Source organism: Polypterus senegalus, chromosome 18, assembly GCF_016835505.1.
Source record: "Polypterus senegalus isolate Bchr_013 chromosome 18, ASM1683550v1, whole genome shotgun sequence".
Lineage (NCBI taxonomy): Eukaryota > Metazoa > Chordata > Cladistia > Polypteriformes > Polypteridae > Polypterus > Polypterus senegalus.
The window spans coordinates 10218758-10231032 of record NC_053171.1 but is presented as its reverse complement, the minus strand read 5'-3'; the positions used below and the strand labels follow the sequence as shown (position 1 = coordinate 10231032).

The following is a 12275-nucleotide window of genomic DNA, read 5'->3' as shown; positions in this document are numbered from 1 at the left end:
TCCAAATAAAACAGTGTTTCATCCAAACAAACTGAAAAAAGCTCACACAATGTCAGCCTTGATTGACGTTAAAATTCTCAGAAACTTGTTTTCCAGAGGACTAATTCTGAAAGAGATAGCAACTTATCCAGCACCTCCAGCTCAGAGTAGCTAAGCTTAAGAAGCAGACAGCAAGCCTACTTTGTAATAGGGAATTGGAGGTGTAGGTGTCATTTAGAAGGATTAAATCCACCCCTTAAGTAGCACAGGGGGAATCTTTGGGCCGTAGAGTTAGACATAGATGGGTCACCATTGGACGTAAGTGTAAGTTCAGAGGTTCACATCAGCAATAGAGGTTCAGGTATCCATTTGTTTTCAAGATCTTCCACAGCCAGAAGTCAATGCTGATAACTCTATGGTGCAGGCCAGGATTAAGGAGCCCCACTGAGTAACCTTTAAATTAACTCTCAGAAACTAACAAGTAGTGTTAATAGGGGACTAAATTATTAGTGAGATTGACAAATTGGTTTCAACGCCCGGGAGTCTCGTACAGTGAAAAGTGTGTGACCTTGTTGGCGTTATGAATACATTCTGTTTGTTTATTTCATTTCAAAATTATGTCCTGTAGAACCTCGATTTATGCAACTTCAGCTTATACAATTATTACACAATTTTTCATTTTATTTCAGTTCTTTGTATATCTTGTATTTATCTATATTTAGTGTTTTATGTAGACATTATTTTGTATCCAATATGCCCTTTTGGGAAGGTATGGAAGATGTAAATTAAAAAAAAAGAAGTCATTCTTAAATTTACTTTGATTTTTATTTCATTGCAGAGAGTATGAACCCAAGATATTTCATGCTTTCTCTGGTCAACTTCATTTCATTTGTTAATATACTGTACATCCATTTCTGCATTTCAGACTTGCAACATATTCCAAACAAAGTTGTGAACAGGTGATTGTAATCGTGATTTGGTACAAAAACAGTATCCACAAAAGGCTGAGTCTGTGAGGAGCAAAGATGGGCAGAGGATCTCTAGTTTGTCAACAAATGCATGAAAACATTATTGAAAGGTTTAAAAACAATGTTCCTCAAAGAAAGATTGGGAGGGATTTGCATATTTCTCCCTCTACAGTATATAATATCATTAAACAATTCAAGTAATCTGGAAGAATTTTAGTGCGTAAAGGGCAAGGGCACAACCCTGAGCTGAATACCCGTGATATCCGATCCCTCAGATGGCACTGCATCAAGAACCATCACTCATTAATAGCTGATATTACCACATGGGAAAGGAAATACTTTGGCAAACCTTTGCAAAGCACTACAATATGGAGTTACCTTCAAGAATGACGTCTAAAACTTTACTGTGCAAAAAAGAAGCCTTATGTTAACCATGTCTGCAAGCGGCATCGACTTCTCCAGGCTCAGAGGCATGTGGGATGGACCATCACACAGTGGAAATATGTATTTTGACCAGACAAATCAGTATTCCAGATCTTTTTTGGAAGAAATGGACACCATGTGCTCTGGACCAAAAAGGACTATTCAAACTGTAATCAGCAACAAGTCCAAAAGTCAGGATCTGTCATGGTATGAGGTTATGTCAGTGCCCTTGGCAAAGGTAATTTATAGTTCTGTGATGGCATCGTTAATGCAGAAAAGGACACTGAGATTTTAGAGCAACATATGCTGCTTTCAAGACAACATCTTTCCCAGGGACATCCATGAATTTTTCAACAAGACATTGCAAAATCACATTCTGCACACATTACAAAGGTGCATGTCTGTGAAAGAAGAGGGTATAGGTACTGGACTGGCCTGCCTGCAGGCCTGACCTGTCCCCAATAGAGAATGTGTGGAGAATTTTGAAACGGAAAATATGACATTGATGACCCCATACTGTTGCACACTTTAAAACGTATTTGTAGGAAGAATGGGACAAAATAACACCTGAAACACTTCATCACTTGGTATCCTCAGCGCCAAAGTGTTGTGAGAAGGAATGGCAACATTACAAAGTGGTCAATTTTTTACCATCCCATCTTTTTTTGGAGTGTGTTGCAGGCCTGAAATGTAGGAATGGATGTATATTAACAGATGAAATTAAACTGACCAAACAAAACATGAAATGTTTTCATACTGTCTGCAATTTAATTTAAGAATCACTGTATTTTTAATTTGCATTTTCCATAACATCTCAACTTTTTCTGATTTGAGGTTTCATGTATATATGTGAATATTTACTAATTAAGGCTAATGTTTTTCTGAAGTAACTAAATTTTACTTTTAAATTGAGTAATTATTTTCAAAGTGTATTTTTTTTTTACTTTTAGTTGAGTAATTTCCATTTACTTAATTAAATTTTTGTCTAAGTAACAATATTTCCAGCTCTGCACTAAAGTATCACAAGACATGCAGTTTAGACTAACTGGTCACCCTGAATGAGTGAGTTTGCGTGTGTGCATTAAATTGGTGCTCCATTCAGGATGGGCTTTTGCTTTGTACCCAATGATGCAAAGAAAGGCTTTGTCCTTCATGGCCCTAATTTGGATTAGGTACTTTTAAAAATAGATGAATAGAAAAACCACATAGCAAATAATAACATTTTTCAATTCAATAGCAAATTAAGCATAATCTGCATTTTGTACAGTCCTCTTGAACCATAAGTGCAGTACTAAATAGGCTATGATAAACTCTCAGTCAGCAAGAATACTCAAGAAAAAAATGTATACTGAGATAGGAAGAAGAAAACAACACTCAGGTAGTCAAGAAAACCAGAAAATGAGCTATCAATGAATCAGTCCAATTTTAGTTTATGTATCATTTTTCAGAAACTGTACTATTACTGTGAAATTTAACAATAACACTATGGGAAATAAAATATATCACGAAAACTAGAAAATGCTTTCCACATTTTTCAGACATTTTACACTTTGAAGAATTCAGAAACATTCCAGCCACTACAGATAATATTAATCCATCCATCCATTTTCTAACCCGCTGAATCCGAATACAGGGTCACGGGGTCTGCTGGAGCCAATCCCAGCCAACACAGGGCACAAGGCAGGAACCAATCCTGGGCAGAGTGCCAACCCACCGCAGGACACACACAAACGGGCCAATTTAGAATCCCCAATCCACCTAACCTGCATGTCTTTGGATTGTGGGAGGAAACCCACACAGACACAGGGAGAACATGCAGACTCCACGCAGGGAGGACCAGGGAAGCAAACCCGGGTCTCCTAACTGCGAGGCAGCAGTGCTACCACTGCGCCACCGTGCCGCCCTGATAATATTAATAAAATCTAAATAATTTAGAGATTACAAAAGGAGAAATGCTACTAGTAATGCAAATTTAAAAAAAATATCAGCTTGCCCAAGAATGTTTAAAAAACATATTGAATACATTTTTAAATCCTTAATGTATATTTTAATAAATCATTGTATACCATGAAATTTAATAAAGACTATAAAAAAATGCTATCTCATTATAAAAACTTGGTGTTCAGTCGAATCCTAAACACTATTGTCCAGTTATCCATCCATTATATCCTAACTACAGGGTCATGGGTCTCTGCTGGAGCCAATCCCAGCCAACACAGGGCGCAAGGCAGGAAACAAACCCCAGGCAGGGCGCCAGCCCACCGCAGTGCACACACACACACACTCCAAGCACACACTAGGGACAATGTAGAATCATCAATGCACCTAACCTGCATGTCTTTGGACTGAGGGAGGAAACCCACACAGACACGGGGAGAACATGAAAACTCCACGCAGGGAAGACCCAGGAAGTGAACCTGGGTCTCCTAACTGTGAGGCAGCAGCGCTACCTACTGTGCCACTGTGCTGCCCTTGTCCAGTTATATTAAGATAAAAATTAATGGGAGCAATTATTGAAGACAAGATGGAGCCATATATGTCAAGTATGGGTGTACCAGTGACAAGTCAGTATGAGTTTAGATGGGGGATATTGAGTTACATAAATATGCTAGAATTCCAGAAGAAAGTATGACAAGTACTTGGCCAGAGAGGCATACGCAAATTTATAATTACAATTTTTGATAGTTATCCCATGAGATGGTAGTGATTAAACCAAAAGAGTGGGATTCCAAATTTTTGTGTGTAGATGAATCGACTTACATAAGTCAGGAGACAGTTATAGTAAATTTGTGCAAATTAGATAATTTTATTAAAAGTGGAGGCCCTTATACATGACTGGTGTGATCACTTCTCTTTTAAATTATATAAATGACCTTTATAGAAAATAATAATAACAAGCTGAATTTGTTTATAGATGAGTGGATTGGCAGATCCAATTCAAGCCAGTATAATCATTACAGATGGACCTGGAGAGTGAATTCTGATATGAGCAGATATATCAAAGATTAAGTTTAGTATACTGTAAATAAGTAAAGAATTTCACAGACAGATAGTCTTTTAGAAGAGTCACAAAGCACTGCTGGCTAAGATATTGTCATTAAGCAGATGTATGAAGAGTCAGAAGGTGTTTAGGAGAGGATGTTGTAGTTTTTGTAAAGAGATTAATTTGTTTCCGTCTAACTTTAAAAAGATTGTAACCTTGTGTATTCTTATGTGTATGTGTGATTTTAACTAATGAAAGGCAGTAAACAGATGTAATAAATCTGTTGCATTAGAGGTAAATCTCTTACCTGATACATGTAGTGATATACGATTACCAGGTTTTGTGTAAAACATTCTGTTTTCAGCTTGACAACAGTACCAACTACTGTCTGAAAGAGTCACAGGGCTGAAGGTGAAGGTGTTCGCCATTTGTCTTTTAATAGCATTCCCGTAAGTTCCCTTGTACAGCTTGTATGTCCACCCAACAGGATTTCCATCTGCAAGACAGTGCAGGGTGACCTCATCACCTTCAAATATCCTCCTATCTGAGTGTTCTGGCTTCACATCAAGTGTGGATGTCCTTTCTGAAAATATGACAGAATGAGAACACAGGGGTTAATTAACTAAAGAAGAAGATTAAACAAAGACATCTTATTGCCTTTTTCTCTATCTACTCTTATTACAAGTAAGGGTCAGTTTTACTGTAGTACATTCTAACCATCCAACAGTAAACCCCCTCACTCTCTTAGTATAAAGACATCATTAAAGATTGAAGGACAAATTCAAGGTGTTGGCTTATTGCCTTCAGCCCTGTTGGGTTCCTTTGGGGCTACCAGGGGAAGCTACAGAGCCCTACATTTGGACTTCTGGGAGGAAGAGGGACAAAGCTTACTATTTGGTAGGGGAGGCAGTAAGGAACTCTGTATTTGGTGCTGCTTTGTATTGTACTGCTGTGGGGAACGAGACAAAAGCGCTTCCTACTTGTAAATAAACGTCCACTGTGTGGGAAATTGTGTCTCTGCCTGTCTGTGTCAGGGTTGGGGCAGCTGGAGCACCCCTGGCTTCTGACTATGTGATTTGTTTAAAATGATTCTGTAAGTATTTTGTTTAGGATTAAGATTTATATTATATAAATCAACATAGGAGTATGAGCAGTGAATTTCTTATAGTAAATTGCACTTAATTTCTAGTTGCACTATGGATAAAAATGCATATAGTCAATGAACCATTTTAGACTGCCCAATCAGACTAAATAGGCAGGTTTGTGTGGAATGTTGGCAAAAAAGGTTTAAATCCTAGAATGCTATAGGGATGGGCTATAGCCCCCTTCAACCCTAAGATAAGACTAAGAAAGTTTAGTTAAAGAATGAATGAAACTGATACATCTGCTCCTGCTTCTTGAAGTACAACTACAGGTATAAATGGTGTAATGCATTTTTAAAACACAATTACTCAAAAAAGGCTAAAACTTGTTAAAAATGCAGCAACAACAGTTCTAACCATAAAGAGAGCACCTTAGCACATAACACTAGTTTCAGCTGCCCTTCATTGGCTTCCAGAATCTTTTAAGAACTGCTTTTAAAATGAACTCAACTTTATACAAAGCTCATCAAAAGAATGTTTCTCTGTATACATCCCAAATTATTTAAACTATTCTTTAAATGCCAGCATCCTTGATAAATCTAGAATGAAGCATAAAATGATTGGTGAGGCAGCTTTTTGTTTTAATGCAGCAAATATTTGAAATGTTTTACCAACAAATGTAAGTCAATCAAGCAACAAAGAAAGAAAGATAATTAAAGCACACTTTTTCAGTTTGACTTTTTCACAAAGACAGAGAACTGACTGTACCAGTGTCAGTTACTTGAAGATCTAATGAAAGATGCCATTTGCTTGAAGGACTACGCTTCTACAATGATGTGTGTATCATCAAATCTCTATAATTGTGTGACTGTTAGTGACTTAGTTAATGTAAATGTAGAAAATACAGGAGGGCTAGGCAGCCATTTGGCATAGGTCAACAAAACTTGAAACACTATTGAACTACTTAAGACTGTGGGCCTACATACTGTAGGTTTGTTTTCATTACGATATTGCTCATTGCATTTTATTTTGTTATCACTTGTATGTCCATCCATCCATTATCCAACCCGCTATATCCTAACTACAGGGTCACGGGGTCTGCTGCAGCCAATCCAGACCAACGTAGGGCTCAAGGCAGGAAACAAACCCCGGGCAGGGTGTCAGCCCACCGCAGGGCACACCCACCCACACACTAAGCACACACTAGGGACAATTTAGGATTGCCAATATACCTAACCTGCATGTCTTTGGAGTGTGGGAGGAAACCCATGGGGTGAACATGCAAACTCCACACAGACAAAATGCAAACTCTACGCAGGGAGGACCCGGGAACCGAACCCACCGTGCCGTGCCGTGCCGTGCCGCTTGTGCCGCCCATCACTTGTATGTTACATAGATAATTGTTTTAGCATACTTTAAGCTACTCTGTGTACGTTATTTATTTTTTTTCTTCCTATAATCATTATTTCAGCGCAAATATTACTAGTCTCTGTTTTTACCTTTATAAATTCAACAAAAATTGGTATTGTCATTTTTTGTAAAGGACTTTCAGTTGTAATTGTTTATGAAATCAGCTAAATAAATATATTTATTCTTATTATTCTACTTTGTTGAACAAGATATATTTTAGTACCTTGCAGTTTTGAATTTAATTTCTTTGAATGCTTGCTTCATTATTCAGCTTTTTTTTGTTTTATATGGAATCAGTATTGATTGAAGAATTTATTTTCCAAGCCAGCTTAATTCAACAAAATCTTGTGTGAACCAAACCTTATACAAGCAGAATGTAAACTCTGGATGGGTGCCAGTAAATAATAGAATGAACTTTTGCACACACACTTAGTCATACCTTCTTAAATCAAATTAATAGAATTCAATTAACACAATTCTAGGGTTACACAGAGTTGGGACATTACAGGGCAGCACTGAACATAATAAGGTAGAAACCAATGCTGGCAGAGTGAAGTTTCACCATGTGAAATCCTCATTCATGTCAAAATTCTATCAAACTGAGTCAATTAAGTGTCAATTAAATGGATAGATAGATTATTAAAAGATGAGATAGATACTTTATTAATCCCAAGGGGAAATACACACCTATCAATATCAATATAATATCAACCTAACCTTGACTTACTTTCCTAGAATGTATAAGAAATGAGAGTACCAGGGTATAATCCATATAAACACAAAGAGGAGATTCAAGTTAGGCGAGAAATTAAATTTAAGTTCATGGATGCTACAAGATAGAAGCACTAGCCACAGTGCCACTGCTGTAAGCAGTTCTATATAGTTTAATGGAGAAAAGTGACATTTTCTCCTTAAAGAAGGAAAAATATTTTTTCTTTAATTTGCCCTTTTTTGTTTATGTCCACCCTATAATTTTACTTAGGAATTGTTTATTTCCTTAGTCGAACTTGAGTTTCCAGTCAGGGTTTGCACAAATTGTAAAGCAATGTGTCATGAATATGAATGTTAGTTATCTTCATCTTGCTTTTAATATTTCTAGCCATTTTGAAGTGTTCTGGTTATTTAACCATTGCTTCTTCATGGACACATACAGTGCCTACAGAAAGTGTTCAGACCTGTTCAATTTTAATACATATTGTTGTGTCACAACCTTGTGCTAAAATTATTCAAGATAATTTTTTCCCTCATCAAGCAACCCTCGATATCCTGTGAAAACATTTTTTAGCAATTTGTGCAAATTTCTTAAAAAAAAAAACCTGAAATATGACATTGACACAAGTTTTCAACCCTTTACTTACTTTAGCACTCAGTTGAAGCTCCTTTGGCAGTGATCAAGGTCTGGAGTCTTTTTGGGTCTGATGCAACTTTACACACATGGAGTTGGTAATTTTCTGACTTTCTTCTCTGCACATCCTCTCAAGCTATGTCAGGCTGGAAGCAGACCATCAGTGAGAAGCTACAGTATTTTAAGGTCTCTCCAGAAGTGTTTGATTTGGTTTACATCTAGGCTCTGGCTGGGTCAGGCCACTCACGGACATTCCCAGAGGTGTCCCTAAGCCACTCCTGTGTTGTCTTTGCTTTGTGAGTAGTGTCATTGTCCTATTGGAAGGTGAACCTTTGTTCAAGTCTAAGGTGTAAAATCCTCTGGAGCAGGTTTTCATTAAGGATATATCAGTACTTCACGCTGTTCAGCTTTCTCTTAACCCTGACTAGTCTTCCAGTTTCTTTGGTGCTAAAGAACAACTCAGAACCATGATACTTCCAATACCATGCTTTTTTTGGAATGGTATTACATAGGTAACACTTAGAATTGAAGACAAATGGTTCAATGCGGTTTGATCAGTCCAGAGAAAATTGTTTACCAGTCTGAGAGTCCTTTATGTCCATTTTTACAAACCTGATACAAGCTTTCATGTGTTTCTATGGCAACATCTACAACTCTGTGATGGCCAGTGCAACTTTCTATGCTGTGGTGTGCTGGGCTAGTAGCATAACTTCAAGAGAGGCCCACTGATTCAACAAGTTAATTAAAAGGACAGGTTCAGTTATGGGATGTACTCAGAACCACCCAGGAGGTAGTAGAAGAGGAGAGAATTAAAATAAAACTGTGTGCCATTATGAATGCAAATTCTCTCTGTGACATACAAACACTGAGGACTTTCAGCCAATGAATCATTCAGCAGAAATGTGTCAAGAATCGCTAAAGGGGCTCCTTTAATAATAATAATAATAATAATACATTTTATTTATATAGTGCCTTTCCCATGCTCAAGGCACTTACAGAATATAAGAAAGAACGGCAGGGTATACAGTATATAGCATAGTACAAACCAAACCAAATAAATAAATAAAGAAGATTAAGACAGTAAATTCAGAGAAAGCCTAACAGACAACATAATTGATGGTCCAGCACACACAGGTTACATGAGCATCTTGACAGAGAGGTAAACTGAGAGAAGGGGAATGAAGTCAAGTAGAGCTAAAAGCCTTCCTGGACAGATGAGTTTTGAGTTGTTTTTAAAAGAATTCATGGAGTCAGCTGACTTGATTAATTTCGGTAGGTCATTCCAGAGTCTGGGCGCTATACAGCTGAAGGCCCTGCTGTCACCCATGGAGTGTAGATTAGTGTGGGGCACAACAAGATTGCCAGAATCAGAGGACCTTAGTGAGCGGGCAGGCACATAGTGATGGAGAAGGTCACTGATGTAATTTGGCGCAAGGTTATTTAAGGCTTTGTAGGTTATTAGTAGGATTTTATATTCAGTTCTGTAAGACACAGGGAGCCAGTGAAGATGGAGCAGGATGGGTGTGATGTGCTCTTTGCTGCTGGTTTGAGTAAGGACTCTTGCAAGTGTAGAATAAAGGTGAATTTTGCGAAAAGTGTTGTTAACAGATAGGAGCAGCAGCAACTTGCGTGTGCCAGTGTCCCCTCACCTGTTAGTTATAATCCTTTATACCAACAGCAATACACCCGTATAGCCCCTCAATGTGAATGGGACTGCCAAGTCAGAAGTTTTCTTTCTTTTTAAATTTCTTTCTTTTCAGTCATTCTGGTGTGTTTAGACCATAGTATGTTTATACATATTTATTTATCTATCTATTTATGTCTTTATCTTATTTAAAGAGTTTCTGTGAAAAACAATTCTCCATGGGAACAAATAAAGTTTTAATCTAATATAATGTAATCTAATTCTGCAATAATCCCACATTAGTGATGGTTGTCCTTCTGAAAGATACTCCCATTTCCATACAGCTTCTGTGGAGCTAAGTCAGAGTGAATATCGAGTTCTTGGTCACCTCACTTACCTTTTCTCCCAGTTGCTCAGTTTTTCTGAGCAGCCAGCTCTAAAAATAGTTGTGGTTGCATAGCGTCCACAATATTTAAGATACATTCAAATATATGTAAAAATATACTCATCTTATTGTGAGTATTTGAATCATAATTTTTTGATAGCCGTTCTAGAGATTTGTTCTATATTAAAAGTTTAAATTTAAAACAATTTTTATTTACAGGAAGTTATAATTAAAGCAATACCTTTGTGACACCACTCAAGCCCCATTTAACCACCCCAGGTTGGAAAGATCTGAACTAAGTGCTTCCGTGAAGAATGGAGTATGCTGAAATGTAGCTACAATGTTTCCATAAGACTTTTTTCCAAGGTCTTCTGGTTGCAATGAGTAATACAATAAATTAAATGTCTTTTCCTCCATCACACATAAAGATGTGGGCATAAGTCTCTCCGTATTAGTGTGAATGAAAGAAGTATACAAAACCCTTATTGTGTTTTCATTATAGCAAAGAAGGCTACAAATAATACCGGCCATTTCCACTTTCTTACCCAAATGTTTATTTTTTCCCTAGCTAATTTTGTTTCATGTTTATAATAGTTAGGATATTTAATATGTTTTCGACACTTGGCTAATGTACTGACCATTTTTTTGAGTCTTAGTCTTTTATCCTTTCACTGATGTTCTGCCAGATATGATGTAGAAGTATTTTAAATACTTCAGGAGACAGGAGCAGGAGATGAGACAGAAAAGGATTTTAATAAAGCCTGGGTCAAAAGCCAAATGATCTAAAGCTAATCACATGACACCATTAAAACATTAGCCAAATTTGCAGTTGGATCACCTAGCTAAAGTTCAAATATCTGAAAAAGCTTCACAAAATGGCTGTGCTTGCAGTCAGAAATGGTAAACAAAATGGCAACACACACTATAATGACCACAGATGAAAAAAGGACCAGACCAAAAAGTGAACACAAATAAAAAAATTGAAAAGGAAATAAGAGTCAAAAGGAAAATCAAAGAAAACTCTTAAGGACTATTCAGAGGTCAAATGGTCAAAACAATCCTACATACACCAAACTTATTGATCAAAAACTAAATGGTCTATAAGCAGAAGCAAACGTTCTGAATGTGACTAAATAGTCCACTTCCTAACTACAATAAGATGTTGTAAGGATTTTTGTTGAAGATTATAGTTTTCCAAAAACTTCGGTTCTATTATATTCATAACACTGGATTAGAGATCAAGCTCAGGAAATGTCAGGTGTTATTCAGATGTTCCATGTCATCAAAGAGAAACAGCAACGTCAAAAGTCATTAGACAGCGATACAGATATTTAGAGCAGAAGATATGTGCACTCACCTTTCACTGTTACCTTCATTTTATCACTTTTTTTCTTCTTAGTGCTACTCTTTTTTATTGTCACCTCACACCAGTAATTCCCAGTATGGCTCTGCTGAGCAGAATTTATTTTATACTGATTCTGTAAAATTCCTTCACTCAGAGGTGTCAATTCTCTGTACCACTTGTATGTCAGTTCTTTCTCCTTTGGATTGTTTGTCTCATACAGACAAGTCAGGGTTACCGAGTCCCCCTCCCACACTGTGTCATGAGGGTGGACTGTCAGTGTGAACTTGGGGAGCAACTCTGTGGAGATATAGAAAGCAGAAAGAGATGAAAAATTAAATCAGTAAATAAACCCAAAAAGTATGTTTAAACACACAAAGTAAATCAACTGCTTTTTATGTCTGATATTTACGGTTCACTGTACTATATGTGTAAAAAATGAAATTAAAAAATTTCAGTAATAATTGTAAAAGTTATCACAAAACCTTAATTTTTTAATAAAAATGTCTGTCTCTGGTACTCTCAGTAACACACACATCTAAGGTTGTTGTCAGACTACAGGCATGTGCTGAGTGAAAACAAAATTTTTGTTTTGCATTGAGTAGAACTGCTTAATTGCAGAGCTTGGCCTTTGTTAAAGTTCCTAGCTGCTATGAGTTCTGTGAGGTATTTACACATTCATGGCGTGTTTATGAGGATTTTTTTCATATTCCGAAAACATGAGATCAGGTTTA

At 36.9% G+C, this 12275-nt stretch overlaps 1 protein-coding gene across 1 annotated transcript in view; it reads right to left on the bottom strand.

Moving 5' to 3' along the window:
- LOC120519066 (Fc receptor-like protein 5) overlaps positions 1-12275 on the bottom strand; it is a 68272-nt gene that overhangs the window by 48270 nt on the left and 7727 nt on the right. Inside the window, exons 3-4 of the mRNA XM_039742153.1 lie at positions 11557-11841; positions 4661-4936 (exon numbers count right to left, since the gene is read on the bottom strand). Of these exons, the coding sequence (XP_039598087.1) occupies positions 4661-4936; positions 11557-11841 (561 nt within the window). The remainder of the gene's footprint in view (positions 1-4660; positions 4937-11556; positions 11842-12275) is intronic.